The sequence below is a fragment of the Typopeltis vanoorti genome, chromosome 15 (genome assembly GCF_054136105.1).
Source record: "Typopeltis vanoorti isolate ZY-2024b chromosome 15, IOZ_Tvanoo_1.0, whole genome shotgun sequence".
NCBI classification, from domain to species: domain Eukaryota; kingdom Metazoa; phylum Arthropoda; class Arachnida; order Uropygi; family Thelyphonidae; genus Typopeltis; species Typopeltis vanoorti.
The window spans coordinates 17,642,396-17,664,542 of NC_143563.1; the positions used below are offsets into that span (position 1 = coordinate 17,642,396).

The 22,147-nt window shown below is 35.2% G+C and overlaps 1 protein-coding gene across 1 annotated transcript in view; it reads right to left on the bottom strand.

Annotated features, from left to right (window-relative positions):
- Window positions 1-436: 436 nt before the first annotated feature.
- Window positions 437-22,147, bottom strand: part of mrn (general transcription factor IIH subunit 4 marionette) — a 126,719-nt gene continuing 105,008 nt past the window's right edge. The window contains exons 12-15 of the mRNA XM_090404878.1: window positions 21,590-21,668; window positions 19,952-19,999; window positions 9,133-9,273; window positions 437-645 (exon numbers count right to left, since the gene is read on the bottom strand). Of these exons, the coding sequence (XP_090261004.1) occupies window positions 535-645; window positions 9,133-9,273; window positions 19,952-19,999; window positions 21,590-21,668 (379 nt within the window). The 3' untranslated portion in view covers window positions 437-534. The remainder of the gene's footprint in view (window positions 646-9,132; window positions 9,274-19,951; window positions 20,000-21,589; window positions 21,669-22,147) is intronic.

Consider the following 22,147-nt stretch of genomic DNA (forward strand, 5'->3'; position numbering starts at 1 on the left):
TGGCTATGACACCTACAAAATAGATAAAATACTACACCCCCCCTCCCAAATACACAAGAATGAAACATTTTTTTCTTTCTGCTCTATTCTTATTCCATGTATCTGAGGTACATCTGAAAAAACATCCAAAGTGCTAATAAAATTAACCTTAGCACCATAATTTGGTAAGGTAACTAACTAACTAGCCATACACAAACCTCCAAATTGGGAGCACCAGAGTATCTCTCTGTTTGGCACCTACTTTTTCATCTACCAACTAGGGAAGCTCTACTAATAGTTTAGCTACTGCTACATAGCCCTTGAGGTCAATGGGGCATGCAAAACTCTTTACCATTTGATAATGAGGCTTACATGCCCCATAATTTTTGGAAATGTTCCATTTCCAAAAATTAAATGTCCTCAGAAAAATTAACATCTTAATACATGAAGAATAAGATTACACGATTAACTTTTTTTTATTATTGAAGAGAAATGTACAAAACAAGTTTGTTGGTTAATGAAAAGGGAACTATTGCAGTGAATTAGCACGTTGATCTAATGCTCTTGCCGATGTCTTTTCCAAAACCTTTTTACATCATCATGTCCTGAGCGACTGACAACCATAACCCTCTTCACTGGATTATCCCAAATGAGAACACCCAGGTCCTAAAAAGAAAATTATTATTTTTCTATGTACAGATCACTGCCTTAGTTTAACAAAATTTAAATGAAACAATCCTAACATGCAAATTTTCACTGTCCTTCATGACTGGGCTACTTGCACATAGAGGCTAATGACCTCATATCAATTGCCTTAGTATCCCATAATGCAAAGTACATATCCTTATGGACATGTATAATGTCCATAATGCCTTAGGAAGGGACACTACTCAGATGGTCTGGGTATACATACAAGTAGCCCATATGTGAAGTTACTTCATGAGCAAACTTTGTTTGCTTACACTTGGTGAAAAAACTTTCAACATCTATTTTTAATCCAGAGTATTTTAGTAATAAGGCATTAAACCTTTTGAGTACTTGTATATATGAGAATTATAAGACTTCTGCATTACTTCAACCTAGGTATCTCTAGGCTCCCACCAATGAGACATCAATAAAGGTTGAAACTAGTCTGGGTAGTGGCGTTTACCATAATGCATAGCATTATACATGGATGTGTATAATGTGAAGTTACTTCACAAGCAAACTTTGCTTACACTTGGATAAAGGATGAAACCTAGAATATAATTTCTTGGCATCTTTAATTTAAGGATAAAATTGAATTTCATATTGAAAAGAATGACATGTAAGAAGGTTTTACAGCGAATAAAAGTTGAGCAGCTCTCAGATGTGAATTGTAAAATACACAAAGATTATTGAAAAAAAAAATAAAAAAAGTATGAGAACAAGAACCAAACCTTGGAGATTCAGCAACAAACCTTGAAGAAAACCCTGATTGATTCAGCCAGAGAGGCATGTGGTGAGGTTGTCTGCAAGGATAGAAAAATTAGAACTCCATGGTGGACACAGGAAGTTAACGAGGCAGTGAAGGAAAAGAAGAAAGCATATCAAAAGTTCCTGGCAAATAAGTAACCTTGTGCTCTTAGAGAATACAGAGACAAATGTAAGAAAGCAAAACACAGTGTAAAACTAGCTAAACAAAAGTCATGGGAGGACTTTGGCAAGAACATAGAAAATAAATATCAAGAAGGTGGTAAGATTTTGTGGACGTTGTTGAAGAAACTTAGAAATGGAGGAAAGAGTGCTGAAAAAGGAGGTTAGAGATGATAAAGGTGACATGAAAAGGGGAAAAAGATATCCTTGAAGTATCGGATAATTACTTTGAAAAATTGCTAAATGAAACAAGCAGTGATAGCACTGTGGTAAAAAACACTCAAAAGGCACACAGCCAGGAATACATATCCATACTTGAAGTAGAAAAAGCCATCAAAGGCTTGAAATGTGGAAAGGCAGCAGGAGTAGATGATATTTGACCAGAAATGCTGAAGTATGGTGGTATAAAAGTCTTACAGAGGCTGCACTGCATAGTTGAAGGTCTGGAAAGAGGGACGAATTTCTGATGATTGGAGTAGAGCTCTAATAGTACCCATATATAAAAAAGGGAAATAAAACTGAATGTGAGAATTACTGAGGTATTTCCCTACTGAGTGTTCCAGGCAAGATTTATACCAGCATACTTGAGAAACGGTTGAGAAGAATTGTGGAAGAAAAGCTTGGTGAAGAACAAGCTGGATTCAGGCCAAATAGAGACTGTCAGGATCAGATCTTCACTTTACGACAAGTAGTTGAGAAAGCATGGGAATATAACAAAGATCTGTGTTTAAGTTTTGTTGATCTGGAAAAGTCACACGACAAGGTGCCAAGACAGAAGCTATTCAACACTACAGTTATATGGTGTCAATGGGGCATTATATCAAGCAATACTTAGTCTTTATTTGAGTTGCAAGTCAGTAGTTAGAATTGAAGGAAGAATAGGAAGATGGTTTAATGCTGAATCTGGTGTGAGACAAGAATGTACATTATCCCCTCTGTTATTCATTATCTATATGGATCAACATTATGAAGGAAAGTGATATTAAACATGATATCAGAATTGGAGATGTTCATGTCAGCTCTTTGCTTTATGCGGACAATGTTATACTTCTAAATAAATCTGCTACAAGTTTGCAAGATTCCCTGACTAAATTGAATAACAGTTGTAATAGATATGGTATGAAGTTCAGCAATAAAAAGACAAAGACAATGAAAATAGGTAGAATCATTGAAAATGTCAACTGTGTTTTGAATGGGGAACTTGTGGAACAAGTAAAACATTTCAGCTACTTAGGCATGATTTTTAGTGAAGATGGTAAATTAAATATGGAAATAGACAACAGAATCAACAAAGCTGGTATGGTAGGAAGTCAATTGAATAAATTCATATGGAATAAGAGAGAAATTAGTCAGAACACTAAATTAGCTGTATACAAGACAGTGTTGAAACCAGTTTTAACTTATGGATCTGAGAGCTGGGTAAGAAGTAAAACACTTGAACAAAGACTAGAGACCACAGATATGAGAGGCCTGAGAAAGATTAGAGGCGTGAACAGATGGCATCAATGGCAATATCATATTAAAAACGAGGATATTAGGAAAGAACTTGACATAGTCAGCATCCAGGAATGAATTAGCAGAGCTAATCTCAGGTGGTATGGTCACTTGAACAGAATGGGCGAGGAAAGATTAGCAAAACAAGTGTTCTCTACAAGGTTGGTAGAAAAACGACCCAGAGGAAGACCAAGATATAGGTGGATTGATATGGTACAAAGTGCCTTAGACGATACAAATATAAGATCTAATAATGTTGGAGTCTTGACAAGTAACAGACTGATTCGGAGGAAAATTGTAGATAGGAAGTGAGTAATGATGTAAATTTTTCATGTAGTACTGTCATATCCTGCACACCCCTTCAGGTACATGTCAGGAATTTGATGATAATGATAATGAAATAAATGAAAAAATGTCTGAAAAACAAGCTATAAACCAAGGAGTAAGACAGGGATGCCCTCAGTCCCCAACACTTTTCAATATTTACATAATGAAATATTAATACAGTGGAACACCTTAAACAATCCAGGTATAGAAATTTCCCAGAATGACAAAATAAATACACTATTATTTGCATATGATCAGGTAATAATATCAGATAAATAAGACAATTTACAAAGAGCAATATATAATTTAACATAGTAGAATACATTCAGTTTGGAATGAAAATTTCCATAGATAAAACTAAAACAATGGCATTTTGTGGATAAACTCCAGTTAGAAGTAAAATAGTTATTGATAATAAAATAATAGAACAGATAAATATTTTCAGTTATCTTGGATGTGAAGGAGAAAAAGACATAAAATTAAAAACTTCAAAATTTTTAGATTATAAGCCTGATAAATAGAACACTAAATCCAAATACAGTACAAAAAGGAACACGCTTGAAAATAAACAATAGTTTAGCAGTTCCAAATTATTATATGGCAGTGAAATTTGGGCAATAAAAAAACAAGATAAACAAAGAATAAAAACAAGTGAAATGAGATTTATGAGAAGAACTGCAAAATACACATTATTAGATCAAAAAAGGAATGAGGACATTTTAAAAGAACTAAAAACAAAATCAACAGAAGAAAAACTAAACAATTATAAACAAAAATGGATAGAACATATAAACCGAATGGCCAACACCCAATATCCTAAACAAATAGTAAAATATAAGCCAAATGGAAAGAGAAGACAGGGTAGACCTCAAAAAAGGATATTGGATGGATAAAGAGATCAGAACAGATCAATATGGTCTATACCTATAATAAGTGTTATGATGTTTGATTCCAAGATGGCAAGCAAGAAATCCACAGGAAAACCAAGATTTAGGTGGACATATAGAGTCACAAGTGACCTAGAAGACATAAATATAAGATCTGGCAATACTGGGGTGCTCCCCCCCCCGATGATATTAATCCACAGCGTCTCAATGAATTTATCCAACCAATTAATTCATAATAGGTGTGTGCCCTTTACTTTTTGCAATGTTTAAGGTATACCAAACTTGGCAATCAATTTCTGATAATTAATTTAAAGCTCTGATCATATTTTATGTTGATCCCCGATCAACAGGCTAAGGGTCAGTGTCCAGAAATCTTGGTCTAGAGATTAAATATTTTTTCTTGCTTTCAGGACATGCTATTTATTTTTGAAACAGGCCAGCAAATTCAAGTCAAAAAAGAAATATTTTCTTCTTTCTTGTAAAGTTTCTTCTTTTTCAAATAAATATCACCATTTCTTGATTCTCACCAACAAGGCTGGGTTCTTCATACAGCTATATTAATTCCATTTGAGTTCTTTATTGCATATTTCCAACACCTTCACTACATGTACATCTTTTCCTTCATCAGAGCCAATGTATTTTAAGCATGCTAAAATGCATTGCCGAAACATTTTTCTTTCATTTTTTTTAAAAATTTAATTATTTTCCATTGTATCATTATTTTTAAAGCCCTGAAAGTGCACAGAGAAAGAAATTGATTTCCATACAATGTTCACAGATAACTGGGACACTACATCCCAGTTATGTGTGAACAAATTTAATACTGAAATGATTTAAAAATTCCTTGGCAGCAGGCTGGCTCATTTTCACTATCACGTACTTCAATAAGTTTTAAAATTTTTCTGAGGTAAGATATTTTGAATGTTGTTAAGAAAACATGGTCACAATCTAGGTCAAGAAACATACAAAACTTCCATTTCATATATCTTCTTCTTCTTCAACCATTTGGTTCTGTCCACTGACAAAATTCTACCCCCATGAATTTCCAGACCACTCGATTTTCTGCCTCTCCCATCCATCTCACTACTGTAACTTGTTCCAGTTCATCCTCTTTGTCATGCTCCATCCACTGGTCTCCACTCTGTTGTTTTTCTAGTCCATCTCCCATCACTGTATTTGGCAATATGCCAGTCCATTTCCACTTAGCCTGTTTAATGTATTTTACAATATCCGTGATACCTGTTTGAGATCTTATCCAGGTATTTGTCTTCCTATTTCTGGATGTTATTTTTAGCATACTTCCCTCCATGCAATGTTGTGTTGTTCTCAGCTTTTTGTTTAGGCCTCTGTTAAAGTCCACGTTTCTCCTCCATATGCTAGGACAGGAAGTATGCACTGGTTGAAAGCTTTCCTTTTTAGACTCATAGGGATGTCACTTCTGAATATGTCTCTCATTTTCCCATAAGCCATAACAACTGGCTCAAATATACATATGAGGTAACTTGTTCTATTTCATGGTTTTCAACTTTGACAGTTCTTTGGTTTATGTATTTATTTATCATCATTTTTGTTTTTTCTCCATTTATCATCATTATCATCACCAAATTCCTGCCATGTACCCTCAAGGGGTGTACAGGATATGATAGTACTACATGAAAAAAACTACATCGTTACTAACTTCCTATCTACAATTTTCCTCCAAATCAGTCTGTTACTTGTCAAGACTCCAACATTATCAGATCTTATATTTCTATCATCTAAGGCACTTTGTACCGTATCAATCCACCTATATCTTGGTTTTCCTCTGGGTCGTTTTGCTGCCAACCTGGCAGAGAACACTTGTTTTGGTAATCTTTCCTCGCCCATTCTGTTTAAGTGACCATACCACCTGAGATTAGCTCTGCTAACGCATTCCTGGATGCTGACAATGTCAAGTTCTTTCCTAATATCCTCGTTTTTAATATGATATTGCCATTGATGCCATCTGTTCACGCCTATAATCTTTCTCAGGACTCTCATATCTGCTGTCTCTAGTCTTTGGTCAAGTGTTTTGCTTCTGACCCAGCTCTCAGATTAATAAGTTAAATCTGGTTTGAACACTGTCTTGTATACAGCTAATTTAGTGTTCCGACTAATTTCTCTCTTATTCCATATGAATTTATTCAAATGACTTCCCACCATACCAGCTTTGCTGATTCTGTTGTCTATTTCTATATTTAATTTACCATCTTCAGTAAAAATCATGCCTAAGTAGCTGAAATGTTTTACTTGTTCCACAGGTTCTCCATTCACAACACAGTTGACATTTTCAATGATTCTGCCTATTTTCATTGTCTTTTTTATTGCTGACCTTCATACCATATCTTTTACAACAGTTATTCAATTCAGTCAGAGAATCTTGCAGACTTGTAGCAGATTTATTTAGAAGTATAACATCATCCGCATAAAGCAAAGAGCTGACATTAACATCTTTAATTTTGATATCATGCCTAATACCACTTTCCTTCATAATGTGATCCATATAGATAATGAATAACAGAGGGGATTTTTAATCCAATTACTCTGGAGAATTCATTTAGCTGATTTAGACTTTCTTCCAGATCTTCAAGATTATTTGCATCATCTGAAATAATCAAATTTCAGATGATGCAGCCTTTCTCCATTTATGTTTATTCCTTTTGTTTCCCAATCAAGGCTTCTAAAGACTTCTTCTAGTGCAGCTGTAAATAATTTGGGAGATATAGTATCACCTTGCCGGATGCCTTTTTGTACTAGAAGCTTTTCACTGTTTTTATATAATTAAATTAATTATTATCAGTTGGAATTAAATTAATTAAATAAAATAATTTAATTATATATTTGCATTATTGTAAATATGTTTTAATGTTTCAATATATGGTTTCTCAGTTCCCTGGGTTTCAAGGGCTTTTAGTGTTGCAGATGTTTTAACTGAATCAAATGCTTTTTTGTAGTCTATATAAGTCAGACATAAGGGTTTATTGTATTCAATTGATTTTTCAATGAGCTGTCTTAATGTGTGAATATGGTCCAAAGTATTATACTTCTTCCTGAATCCAGCTTGTTCACAGGATTGCATTCTCTCAAGTTTAGATTTTATTCTATTATTTATAATTTTTTAAATTATAAATAATAGAAAAAAGACTTTATATATGGTTGGGAGTAGAGGCTTATAGGCCTGTAGTTTTTAATTTCTTCCTTAATTGCGCTTTTTAATATTAGAAGTGAATTGTTCCAATTTTATGGAATTTTTCTCTGTTTTAGGTCAGCTGTTAGATGAAAGGGCTTCCTCCCAGTTTTAAGAAGTCTACCATAATTCCATCTTCTCTGGGGACCTTTCCATTCTTCATTTCCCACAGTGCCATTTCCACTTCATCTTGTAAGATCTCAGGGGCATCGTATTCTTCCTCACTCAAGTTATCTATAGTTGATTCTTAGATGTCTCGATCCTTGTCTTCATAGAGTTCAGTATAAAATTCCTTAATTCTTTTGATTATTGCATCTCTATTTCTTATAAGTTCACCATTTTTTCCTCTTACAGCAGGTATTTCCTTTGTTCCAACTGATAACGTTCATCTTAGGACTTTCATATTACTATTGTTTCTTTAATTTTGCTAGTATTATACGATCTAATTTCATTTTTTATCCTTTTGTGTATAGTTTTACAAATTTCTGAATATTTTATTTTATTGGTCGCATTCAAATCTCCTTTCATATCTCTTCTTTTCTTCATCAGATCTAAGGTTTCCTGTCTAAGTTTTTTCCTCTCTTTGGTGCCTTTTTTACATCTCCTATTTCTAGTGCACAATTCAAGAGAGATTTTGTTAAGATTTCATTAGCATCATCGATGGTAGTGACTGTATTTAACATTTTTAGTTCATTTTTGAGTAATTCTCTATATAACAGCTTTTACTGTGGTAGAGGTTTTTGTAGATTCACTAAATTGGACTTTTTTCTTATGAGCTTATTCCGTTCCCATTTTTTGTTGATCCATACTTTTGCCGTTACTAGTCTGTGGTCACTACGCGTGTTGAATCTATTAAGCACTTCGGTATTATTTACTATATATTTTTTATTGGAAAGGATAAAGTCTATTTCATTATAGGTTTGTCCATTTGGGCTTCTCCAAGTCCATTTTCAGTTGATTTTCTTCTTCAAAAAGCTGTTCATAATAAAGAGATTATTTTCTTCTGCAAATTCAATAAGTCTTTCTCCTCTTTCATTCCTCTGTCCAAATCCAAATTTACTGATGGAGATCAGATGGTCGTCTCTGCTTCCAATATTGGCATTGAAGTCGACCATTATAATTATGTAGAATTCTTTAGAATTATTTAATGTGGATTCTAATGTTTCACAGAAATCTTCTATCTCTTCTATTCCATAAATACATGGATTTCTTTTCATGTGGATCAGGCATTAAAGAGTGCCCAGTTCATTCACATGATGCACATTCTGTATAATAGCATGCTAACAATATTAATAAATAACGTTTGAAATATATTACCCAAAAAATGATGTTATAGAACTTCTATAACCAACTTTAAATTTAACTGCTGATACTTGAACATCTTAACTATATGTCTTATTCATCTTGAAATTTGAGGTAGATATCAGTGGAGATGCTGATTTATATATATATACAGGAGTTATGAGATATCAAAATTTTTGTTGTTTTATAAACTAATAAATGTTTTTCTTTCTATCAGCATAAACTGAACTGAGACAATAAATATTAGTAACTTTTAATAACTTATTTTTATATTCAGCTCAATGTTACAAATAATGATCAGCAAGAAAATTTTCCAGAACTTACATTAGCATAGTTACGAAGTAATTCAAAGTCACTTTGCGATAAGAACTGACTATATAAAACTCCTTCCTGGAACATAAAACGAGCCCTTTCCATTTCCCATAGTCTAATTTGGTCCATGATTGTAGCAGGTACAACTGGTGTCTAAATGAAAACAACAGTAAGGAAGTAAATTAAAATTTATTACACAGTGATTATTATAATGAAATTTCTCAAGCATTCTTTAAAAGGAAAAACACTACAATTATGATTATAGATTTTATCATTCAGTGACAGGGAACTAAACCCAAAATGTATTTCTTCAATTCATATAAAAACACAAGGAAATAAGTGAATATTTGTTTGTTTTAATAATTTTCCCAGGGTTCTTAAGGGTCAAAGCTGTATAATTGAGAGGAGACCTCCACATAGCCTTTAAAGGAATGCGGAGAACTGACCAGGGCTTCTGACCTAATGTCCAATCCTCACCTTCTCGTGGTGCTCCCTGTTGGGTATCTACCTGGATACGGAACAAGCAAGGATGGGCTGGCAATTTGGGATTTAGCTGACCAAATTATATTCTTAAAACAATATACAAAATGATGGTACAACATGACAAAATTTCATGCTGGATGGGGTGTCGACCGGTTAAACAAGGCCCTATTGTTTTCGCCAGGGAACCTAGGAGAATAGCGAAAAGTCAGCTACTGGAACAAATCTGAAAGCACACCCCAACTCAACATCACCATAGTTAAAGATCAGTACTATCAACATAAGAAGCATGAATGGCAAAGAAATGGAGCTAGCTGAGGAATTAGATAAGTACCAGATCGACATAATAGGGGTGACTGAAACAAAAAAAGACAAAAACTGGTGAGATCTTTCTGAACAATAAATACAAAATGTTATATTCTGGAAATGACAATCAAGGAAAAGAAGGAGTAGCCAACACAAAATACGAAGCTAATCTTCTTGAATGGCAAGCAGTCTCAAGTAGAGTGATGTGGGCAAATATCAGAATGGGGAATTGGACAATGCGACTTATTTGTGTCTATGGTACCTCAGAAGGTTCTACTAAGGTAGAAGTGGAGGAGTTTTTTGAGGCTTTAGAAAAAGCAACTGACACAATGAAAAAGAAAAAGTTGGTCCTTGTTGGGGATCTAAATAGCAGAGTAGGAAATGATTGTCAGACATACAAAAATATTTTGGGGAAATCTGGAGAAAAGAGCAAAGCTAATAATAATGGCAAATACCTGTTGGATTTCTGCTCAGGACATGGACTGGTTATTACTAACATCATGTTCCAACATAAAAATGTGCACAAATTCACATGGAGAGAAGAGGCTAGGAATAAGAAAAGTCTCATTGACTATGTTATTGTTGATAGTGATGTTTTCTCCCTGGTGCACGACACCAGAGTGTACAGAGGATTTGAAATTGGAAGTGATCACTATTTAGTCTTGAGCAGGATAAAATTGAATTTCGTATTGAAAAGAATAACATGTAAGAAAGTTTTAAACCGAATAAAAGTTGAGCAGCTCTCAGATGTGAACTGTAGACTAAAATACACAAAGATTATTGAAGAAAAAATGAAAGAGTTTGAGAACAGGAATCAAAACTTGGAGATTCAGTGGCAATCTTGAAGAAAACCCTGATTGATTCAGCCAGAGAGGCATGTGGTGAGGTTGTCTGCAAGGATAGGAAAATCAGAACTCCATGGTGGACACAGGAAGTTAAAGAGACAGTGAAGGAAAAGAAGAAAGCATATCAAAAGTTCCTGGCAAATAAATCAGCTTATGCTCTTAGAGAATACAGAGACAAATGTAAGAAAGCGAAACACTGTGTAAAACCAGCTAAATAAAAGTCATGGGAGGACTTTGGCAAGAACATAGAAAATAAATATCAAGAAGGTGGTAAGATATTCTGGAGGATGTTGAAGAAGCTTAGAAATGGAGGAAAGAGTGATGTAAAAGGAGTTAGAGATGATAAAGGTTACATGAAAACAGGAGAAAAAGATATCATTGCAGTACGGAGTAATTACTTCGAAAAATTGCTAAATGAAACAAGCAGTGATAGCACAGTGGTAAAAAAACACTCAACAGGCATACAGGCAGGAACACATATCCATACTTGAAGTAGAAAAAGCCATCAAAGACTTGAAATGTGGAAAGGCAGCAGGAGTAGATGATATTTGACCAGAAATGCTGAAATATGGTGGTATAAAAGTCTTACAGTGGCTGCACTGCATAGGTCAGAAAGCCTGGACAGAGGGACAAATTCCCAATGATTGGAGTAGAGCTCTAATAGTATCCATATATAAAAAGGGAAATAAAACTGTATGTGAGAATTACAGAGGTATTTCCCTACTGAGTGTTCCTGGAAAGATCTATGCATGCATACTTGAGAAAAGGTTGAGAAGAATTGTGGAAGAAAAGCTTGGTGAAGAATAAGCTGGATTCAGGCCAAATGGAGGCTGTCAGGATCAGATCGTCACTTTACGACAAATATATTCAATACACTACAGTTATATGGTGTGTCAATGGGGCATTATATTATATCAAGCAATACTTAGTCTTTATTTGAGTTGTATGTCAGCAGTTAGAATTGAAGGAAGTACAAGAAGATGGTTTAATGTTAAATCTGGTGTGAGACAAGGATTTACATTATCCCCTCTGTTATTCGTTATCTATATGGATCACATTATGAAGGAAAGTGGTATTAAACATGATATCAGAATTGGAGATGTTAATGTCAGCGCTTTGCTTTATGCGGACGATGTTATACTTCTAAATAAATCAGTTATTTACAGTTATTGTAATTTACAGTCGAATATTATAACTTTATAATTGCATAGCTTTAGAGTGTCTCAATGTTATTTTCAGTGTCTTTTAATATCTTTCTATGTTCTTAACGCCTGATGAAGTCAATTTCGACGAAACGTTGCGTTTTCATATAAATCTCATTTTGTTATAATTCTCAGGTTTTAAGTCAGTTAATATTAAAAATGAACATATCCCAACCCTGAGTTAATAGTAGTAGTCATATATATATATATATAACCAAAAGTATTGCTTATTATAAAATTAGAGCATAATATCTGAACTAGCAGAAAATATATACATATCAATTTAAATCATAAGTGTTAATTTTATTTTGTAATGACCAATTATACAGGGAAACCAAGGTGAAAGTGGAAAGAACAGTAGATTACAATATAAAGAAAAAAATTTAGTGATATGTTTAAAGAATTTCATTATTCTGTATAAAGCAAAGTCGCTCAAGCAGGTCCTTCAGGAAATCTGTGAAGTATTCTTCGAATCATGATTTTGAACAAAAATATAACATAATCTCCAACTTCTGGCCGTTTTTTTAAAATAATATTTCAAATAATTATCGTGAATTAATTTCTTCGAGAACAAAGAAAATGTTTTGTGGAGTAAGCGATTAGAAAAAATTAGCAAAAAAATTAAAAATTAAATTGGTTCTGGAAGGTAATGCAATATTTAAGTGAAGAAATTACGCAAGGATCTTTATTTTGTCCAGGCATTAAAATTGTATTGTACAATAAAAAGAGAAATTAAAAATAATTTCTATATTTTTAGTTTATCCAATATAACTAAAATTCAGTTACCCAGCATAGATCAAGGAACTGCATTTCTTGTTATGGGTAACTGAGTCATAGCTATGAGCCTGAGATAATCTGATTAAGTGCTCTCTTCAGCATGAGGGATTATCACACCTTCTAATGGACATGCTGGCTGTCTATAGACGTTCCTAGCCGGTTGGGAGGTTAAACTACCATTTGCTACTGATGATGCCCTGTAATTTTCAGGCCAAAATATATGGCCTTTGAATAAATATTATTTGCTTATCTGCTTGTTTTCTGAAGTGAACACTTCAGAAAACAAGCATCACAAGTATCTCTAAAAGAACAATAACATGTAAGTAGAAGTCTTATCATTTGTATCCCAATGAACCATGGATGTGAGAAAAGTAGAAACATGGATGGGCAGTTGTCCAATGGCCTTGGTAAGTAACCAGAAGACTAAACTCACATTTGAGCAGATGCAATTTTATTTTGCACTTGGCCCTTTCAAAGTCAGATCTGGATTGGCAGATGTGTAGCTGATGCATACTGCCTTGTAGGCTGAGTGGGATGCTAGAGTTTTAGTATCAAGCCACTTATGATCTGCAGAATTTCTAACTGATTTGGCATGTTTGTTGGAAACAAATATCTGGATAGTGACATGGATTTTTGTGTGAAATGGAGGATGCAGAAGAGTGAAAAGAGTAGAAAAGGAAAAGAGAAGAGAAGAAGAATTTGTGTAGGTCATCCTATATGGTGCTATACTATTTGAAGTGTTAAAGGACATGAGAATGACTGGATGAGGTTATTGTCTGAGTTACCAAGGAAGAGCTAACATATACAGCTAACTTATCAAGAAAACTGATTAGAAGCGATCAAGAGTGTTGGGAAAGAGTGGATATTATATCAGATGTTCTAGTGGAGAGGTGGACAATTTGTTTTGAAATACTGCTGCTGACAATGAATATCTCTGTGTCCCTGCCAGCATGATTAGTTGTTTGCCAACAGAAGCTTTTCTCAGTTGTGATTGTTGAAATCTCCAAGAAACAAACCTCACCGTGTCAGTGTTTGGAGTGTAAATGATCAAGCTTCTCAGACAAACACATAAAAGGTCAGAATGGTTAGCAGAATTCTGAGTGACAGACAATGCAAATGAATGGGATAAAAGGAATCATACAGAGCACAGATAAGAAAACTGAGGCAGATGATAGTTGAGGTTATACTAAGAATAGTGAATCAAGTGAAGTAGATATGAACCTTTTTTTTTTAAATGAGTTTTTGTGATTATTTAGGATTTTTGAAGTAGTTTTCTAAATTTTTTTTTTGGTTATAGTTTGGATGTTTTTTTTTTATCTGCACTGCTAATGAAATTTCTTATGTTAACTTTCAATGTTGTTTAATGCTATGGAGTTAAAGAGTAGGAGCTTATAGTGAAGGAGAAGGATCCCCAAAGGCATGCCTCCTATACACACATAGAGAGAAAGAGAGAGAGAGCCAGCCCAGTTTCTGGTCCACTCTATACCACAAATTATAGGAGGAGTCTAATTATCACTTTATTAGACTCCTTCCAGGCATGACCTGGCAGAGTGAATAGCAACAGGGTTAACTGATCAGAAAGTCTCCTGATGCATTATATGCATGAGGAGGCGTTGATTACGTTAGGGGGCACGTTGATGGTAGGACTACGTTTTGAAGAGCTGCGAAAGATAAGTTATTTAGTTTAAAAAAAAAACAGCGTTATCAGTTAGTAATTGTGCTAGAATTATAGTATATTGCGGAATTAATCTGTTTAGCATAAAAAGTTTGTTTTAATTGGTATTAAATTAGTATTTTGATAAGATACATACGAAGCATAGCGCATGGCACCAATGAGAAGAAATGCCGTCCAAATCATCGCCATCTTTGTTGAATAAATTTAACCCAAGGGAGTTCATTCAGTGTAACATCTGTGGGATGTATGCTTTTCCGAGAGCGGCTGGAGTTTGGTTCGGTAATGACAGTGGTGGGAAAGTGTCAGGAATGCAAGGATTTGAAGTGTGTCTCAGGTTGCGAGATTGATATAATAGATGAAAGCCATAATGTAATCAAAAATAGTAATATGATAGAAATTTGCAATGTAGTGCCAGATAGCATTGAGAGCAGTGTTGAGGGTGAGAGTGAAAGTAAAAGTACAGAGCGTGAGAATGGTTTGAGTGATTAAAAAACAAAAAGAAAAAAAAAGAAGAGTTAGTTGCAATGAGGGAGATCGTACGGTTGCGTGGAGTGATACATAGGACGAAGCGGCAGCTGGAGCGATTACAAAATTGTTTACTGAGTGCATCAGCTAACAGAAAGAAGCGAATGTGTGATAAGAAAAATGAGAGCATGATCGGGAGTGAAAGGAATATGAAGGAGTGAGTATTGTACAGTGATTCACTAGTAAGAGGTGTAATAGATGAGAGTTCGATAAAATAGTATTTACCGAGTGCAAAAATGAAGGATGTGAGGCTATTAGAGTGTAAAACCAGAGGGTGAAAGAAATGATAGTAGTAGCAGGAACGAATGATTTAAAAGGTGAAAAATTTGCTATGAGAGAGGATCTGAAGGAATTACTAGAGGTAGCAAAAGAAAAGAATGAGAGAGTGGTCTGTTGCCACGGTATGACAGAGAAGAGTTGAAAAGGAGGGCAATAATTGCAAATGACTTTATATGCAGGTTATGCAGGAGGAGTGGTGTGGAGTTTGTGGAGATGTGGAATGAGTTTGATGAGCGAAAGGACTTATACAAGATGGATGGTTTGCAGAGACTGGAAAAAGTATTGATGAATGAAGTGAAAGTGGATGTGCAGAATCAGGGAAACTAGAGCTATTGGGGGGGGAGTGGATATGCAGCCATTAGTGAGGCAGTTGAGTGTAAGAATGCGTATAATATGCCTGAGCTAGTATGAAGGACAACAAATCAGAATGGGATAGTTAGTATAAGGCATCAAGATAGGGGTGGGACTGACAGGCTTCTGCACTTCATGTATACTAATGTCAGGAGTATTAGGAACAAGAAGGAAGAATTTAAGGTCTTGGTTGGCTCTTCCTGACCACAGGTTATTGGCATTAGTAAGATATGACTGACAGAAGATGATATAGCTAGTGGGATAGAATGTGAAGGGTATAGTCTGTTCAGGAGGAGCAGAGAGAAAAGAATGGTGGGAGGAATGTTATTGATGACAGCTGATGAACTGCAGCCAATGAGAATTAAAGTTGAACTGCAGGATAGTGAAGAGAACACATTTGAGGCTATTTGGTGTGAGATTGAGACTAGTGAAACAAAATATACAGTTGGGTGCTGCTATAGACCAGGTGATGGATGGTGGAGATAGTATGCATAGACAAATAGATGCAATGAGTGGAAAGAGGGTAATTATTATGGGGGATTTCAACTATGGAAGGAGGAGAGGACAGATGGGAGGAAGGAATTGGATTTTATGCAGTTATTAAGGGATAACTATCCGAGACAGCATGTAATGGAATATACTAGGGTTCGAGAGTGCTTGACCTAGTAATTGCATCTGAGAATTTGACTGTAACGAATATGACCATGTTGCCACCAATTGGTGACAGCGATCATAAGGTCTTGACCTGGGAGGTGGCTAAATGTGTGGAAATTTCAATTAAGAAAGGGTACATGTGGAATTACCGGGCTGGTAAGTACGACAAGCTTAGGAGATTGCTTTGTTCAGTGCCATGGCATGTAAAACTGCAAGGGCTGGAGGTTGATAGTGCATGGGAAGTGGTAAAGGAGCATTTAAAGGAGGTAATGGCTGACTACCTAGAGTTTGGATAGTAAATCAAGTAGGGGTTAAATGGATGAATAATAGCATTAAGCTTGAGCTGCAAAAAAAGAAACTGTGGAGGGAATTTAAGGAGAAAGGTGACCTGCAGGCACACGAACAGTATAAGGCACAGGCCAGAAGGGTAAAGAGTGTGGTAAGAAAAGCAAAAGCGGATTATGAAAGGAAATTAGCCAAGCAAGCTAAAGAGAATCCTAAACAGTTTTTTTGATATGCTGCAAGTAAAAGAAAAAATGTATACGGCAGAATAATTTTAAGGAATGTCGATGGTAGGAAGGTAACTGAATTAGTTGATATAGAGGAATTACTGAGCGAGCACTTTGCAAGAGTATATCATCCAGGTGGTGATATTGCAGAAATGAAGGAACCAATAGCTTATACGGGAATTGAGGTGAATAGTATATTACAAAACCTTAATGTGAATACATCTGTGGGATTGGATGGTATACCAGCTTGGGTCTTAGGTGAAGCGGCAAAAGAATTATCAGTGCCCTTGACCATTTTGTTTAATTTGAGTCTCAGGTCTGGGTTAGTCCTGAGGGGGTGGAAAGAGGGGAAAATAGTACCAATGCATAAAGGAGATTCCAAGACTGCTGTTGTAAATTACTAACCGATCAGCATATCAGGAGTCGTTGTCAAGGTTTTGGAGAAAGTAGTCAAGAGAAAAATACAGGAATGGATAGATGATAATGGGATACTGTATGGGGGACAGCATGGTTTGGTGAAGGGTAGATCATGCCTCAGTAACTTGCTCACGTTTTATAACACAGTGACAGCTGAACTGGATAAGGGTTTACACTTCTTGACTAATGTGCCTAGATCTGGGTGCCAGGGTTTCTTCTTGATGGGGAGGAGGTAGAGAGGATCCAGAAGTGATGACCAAGATGACAGCAGGTTTATGGAATGAACCTTATGAGAATACACTTAACTGGATAAGGGTTGACTAATGGGTTTACAGTGATACTGCTAAACCTTGCTAAGGCCCTTGACAGGATATCACATGGAATTCTAATCAGTAAACTGCAGCATATGGGGATGGATATAAAGTTGGTGAGATGGATAGAAGGGTGGTTGATGGAGAGATATCAGAGAGTAGTTTATTCAGGAGTAGAGTCCAAAAGAAGGCCTGTGACTAGTGGTGTGCCACAGGGTTCTGTTCTTGGACCACTGCTGTTTAATTTGTTCATTAACGATATAGGGAAGGATCTAAGAGGAACGGTTCATTTGTTCGCTGACGATGCAAAGTTGGCTAGGGCGATAGTGAATGCACATGTCAAAATTTTGCAGGATAATTTGGATAGATTGGAGGACTGGGCTAAGGAGAATGGATGTCAATTTAATGTGGCAAAGTGTAAGGTTATGCATTCTGGGGGCGAAAAGATTAGCAGCAGCATACCACATTAGTGGACCTGTACTCCAGGAGTTTGATGAGGCCAGGGATTTGGGAGTGTTGGTGGATAGGGAGTTGAAGTTTAGGGGGGCACATTGCAAAAGTGGCTGAATCAGCTCATCAAATCACCTGGTTACTGAAGAATACCTTGACGAGCAGAGACAAGCAAGTTATTGTTCCTCTATATTGAGCCTTCATGTGCCAGGATTTCTTCTTGATGGGGAGGAGGTAAAGAGGATCCAGAGATGATGACCAAGATGATAGCAGGTCTTTGGAATGAACCTTATGATGAGAACAGGTTGAAGATTTGTGGGTTGCAGTGTTGGTTGACAGGCAGAAAAGGGGTGATATGATTGAGACGTTAAAATTACTGAAGGGTTTCTATAAGATTAATTCAGAGGATATTTTCAGAACATTTCTGGTGGTGAGAGGACTAGGGGCCATCCATGGAAACTGGGCAAGAGTGTGGTTAGCAAAGGTGTTAGAACTAGGTTTTTTATTTGGAGAATGGTGAATGAGTGGAATAAGTTGCCAGAGTCTGTTGTGGGTGCCATGACTGTAAATGAGTTCAAGGCAAAGTATGATACTCTTGATATAACGTCATGTCAAGAGCAACTATTCAGCTTCCACACAGATACTGTGTGGAAGCTGAATAGTTGCTCTTGACATGACGTTTTAGGGCCTCCCTCGATGAGTCTAAGGACTCCTTGGAGTTGCCCATAATAGTAATAATAATAATAATTATCATTGTGTTCTGAATCTATGTACTGTTTAGTGGCTGACCTGCAGGCTTCCTACAATGTGTTCACAGTATGCTCATGAAGCTGCAAACCACAAAAAAGGGGAGAGGGGAAAAACAAACTTTGCTTAAAGAACCTAGCATGGCAATAACCACTTCAGGTCCCCGAATAAGCAAAGGAATTGTATTTTACTGAGCAACGAATTTCATCTACCACCTAGGGGCAATCATCATCAAATACATGGTATGTGCATTCAGGGATGCCACTGATGCCATCTGTTCACTTCACTAATCTTTCTCAGGACTCTCAATATCTGTGGTCTCTAGTCTTTGATCACGAGTTTAATTTTTTAACCCAGCTCTCAGATCCATAAGTTAAAACTGGTTTGAACATTGTCTTGTAAACAGCTAGTTTAGTGTTTTGACTAATCTCTCTCTCTCTCATTCTACATCAATTCATTCACTTGATTTCCTAACATACCAGTTTTACTAATTCAGCTGTCTATTTCCAAATTTAATTTGTCATTTTCACTAAAAATTGTGCCTAAAGAGCTGAAATGTTTTATTAGTTCTATAGGTTCTTTATTCAGGATGCAGTCGATGTTTTCAATGTTTCTGCTTATTTTCATTGTCTTTATCTTTTTAATGCCAATTTTCATAACAAATTTATCACAGCAGTTATTCAATTTAGTCAGGGAATCTTGCAGACTTGTGCTGGATTTATTTAGAAGTATAACATCACCTGCATAAATTAAAGAGCTAAGATTAATATTGCCAATTTTAATATCAAATTTAATACCACTAGTCTATCAAAGCCACACTGAAGTTGTAGAACAGAATTTAGGATTGTAGAAGTTGATATTCTGGAAGTTTTTTTTCTTCTGATGAATGAAGAGAGAGAGAGAGAGAGAGAGCAGGTAAGAGAACAAAGCTTTGTGAAATCCAGATTTTAATTGCAAAGTCTGAGGATAAAGATTCATTATATTCCAAATTCATAACATCACCATAATGTGCAATCAAGACAGAAAACCTAGTTGCAGAAATCAGAGCATATGACTAAAGTTAATGGTTTATGAATGGCTGATATGGACTCATCAGCCATTCAGATGCCAGTGGAATCTCAGCCAGTAAAACAGAAATCAGCCTAATTTGAATAAATATGTTTGTATTAAATAACTTCCCAAAATATGGGTAATACTAATATTTCGAAATCCTAGTTTATATCTTATATCACACCTCCAAATTTAAAAAAATTATACACTTGGAGATATTCTACAACATATAGCATGAAATTCTATATCTTACCTCATGTAAAACTTTAGGATGGGCATGCATTCTTAGAAAGTTTATTATCTGAAATGAACAAACATATGATAACTCAATCAAACAATCATTATTTTACACAGTAGAATAGAATGATGCAAATGTATACAGATCTGGAACATTTTGTGAAGTGCAACCTTGTGAGTAATTGCAAAAGTGATTTGCCATGTCAACCTTCATTTACTGTTAAATAAAATACATTAACTAGATTTCTATTAAGTAGTAGTACTATTAGAGGTGAATCAGACAGTAAAGTGAAAATTTTCATTTAAATTATTCAGTTACCATAACAAGAACATTCATCTCTTATCCAGTTTTGAAGATGCCCTTTATTTGGAAACACTTGGGTTTAAATCACATCTAGGATGCAAAGAACTTTTATCAGTGCTTTTCAGCACAATGTGAGTAAGGCAGTCTATATGGAGGTGGCAGGGTTTTTCCTGCCAAAAACTCATGTTTTTCTTTCTGCAAAACAGGAAAATTGACCAGGAGCACACATAATTCACAGTCATAAAAGGTAATGCAGCTAGGATTAACCACTATAAGCAGTAATCAGGTTTGAAAAGTTACTTGATTACTTACACAACAAGGAAGATGAGAATTATCATCATTGTGAAGAGAAGAGATAGTCCTTAATGAACTTTTTAATTCTGTATACCATGCCAAATATATTATTATTATTTATACTAATATAGAAAATGCTTTAGAAAGGCTTGGAGGAAAGAGTACTGTAAAAGGAATTAAAGATGATACAGGTAACATATGAAAACTGAAGATATGAGAAAGACTGTTAAACAAAACAAGCAGTGACAGAACTATAGTAGAAAATAACATAAAACTTCCCAAAATTTGGGAAACAATAATCATCAGAGGTCCTACCTAGATAGAATGTGGCCAGCATGTGTGCTGGCCACGTTGAATCCCTGTGATTTTTGGCTGTGGGGATATCTTAAAAATGTTGTCTATCATGGACACATAGCCAACTTAGTGGACCTCAAGACGAGCATTACATGCCACATCCATAACATTTTGAGTGAAACTCTACATTCTGTGGCATGCGATTTCAGCACATTGCCGACAATGGAGGACAGCATGTTGTTGTGTAACCACACAACGCACCAGTACCATGTGTGCAACTTTTAGAACTAATATTTGTTTTGTGCAAAATAAAATTCCAGTGCCGCATTCATTGTCATATTAAATATTAAATCCTCTGCTGAGTTACCCAGTTACAGCCCTTCAAAATGTGAACTTTAATTATAATCACTCTGTAAAACAAAATAATTATTTCAATCCAATGACCCATCAGGTATAGTTACTGAACACTTCTAAACAATATTTTGCAAGAAAATTATTCCTTCAATGAATTATGAAAGGAATTCATCAAAAAATTACTGGCTATTTGCCATTTGGTAAACTGTCTTTTGATTAACTGTTTTCGCTGAATTTTCATGAACCCTAAGTATTTCAAGTTGCGCTTTTTTTTTTTTTTTTTTACCAAATGTTAAAAAAACATCTTGAGTTATACTATAGTGATGTCAAAAAAAAAAAAAAAAAAAAATAAAATAAAATTTACATTTCTTCCATACTTTCTGTAAGATAAGGATAATATAATTTTACCTGTTCAGCTGTAATACCACTTCGCAATGCTTGACGTACACTCTCTCTGGTGATGACGCCAACAACCATGTTAGGAAATCTGTAATGTCAATATACAGAAATATAAAAAGCATTCATGATACCAAATGAAATTGTGTAGGATTTATTAATTAGATGAATTATGAAAACATGGCCATGATAAAATGATGATTAAACAGCAATTAAAGCTGTCAGGTATAATTTTGTGCACACTAGGACATGACAAATCCCCTGGTTGTGTAGACTTTTGTGTGGATAGGACATTTTAGAACTATTTTTTCCGGTATAAAACTACAAATAAAGATATTAAATCGATTGGTTTTGTAAAATACTTTGTTTCACTTCATCAGGAAATAACATAAATAAACTAAAACCTAGAAACCGAGTACTGTATTTACTCGAATACAACTTGTCCTCATGTATATCTCACTGATTTTACTTTACAAAAAGAGGAATTAAAAAGTTTTGCATATACCTCACACACAAAAAAAGTTTAAAACTTTTAAAGAAATAGACAGTGAATGTTGTTATGGCAGTTTC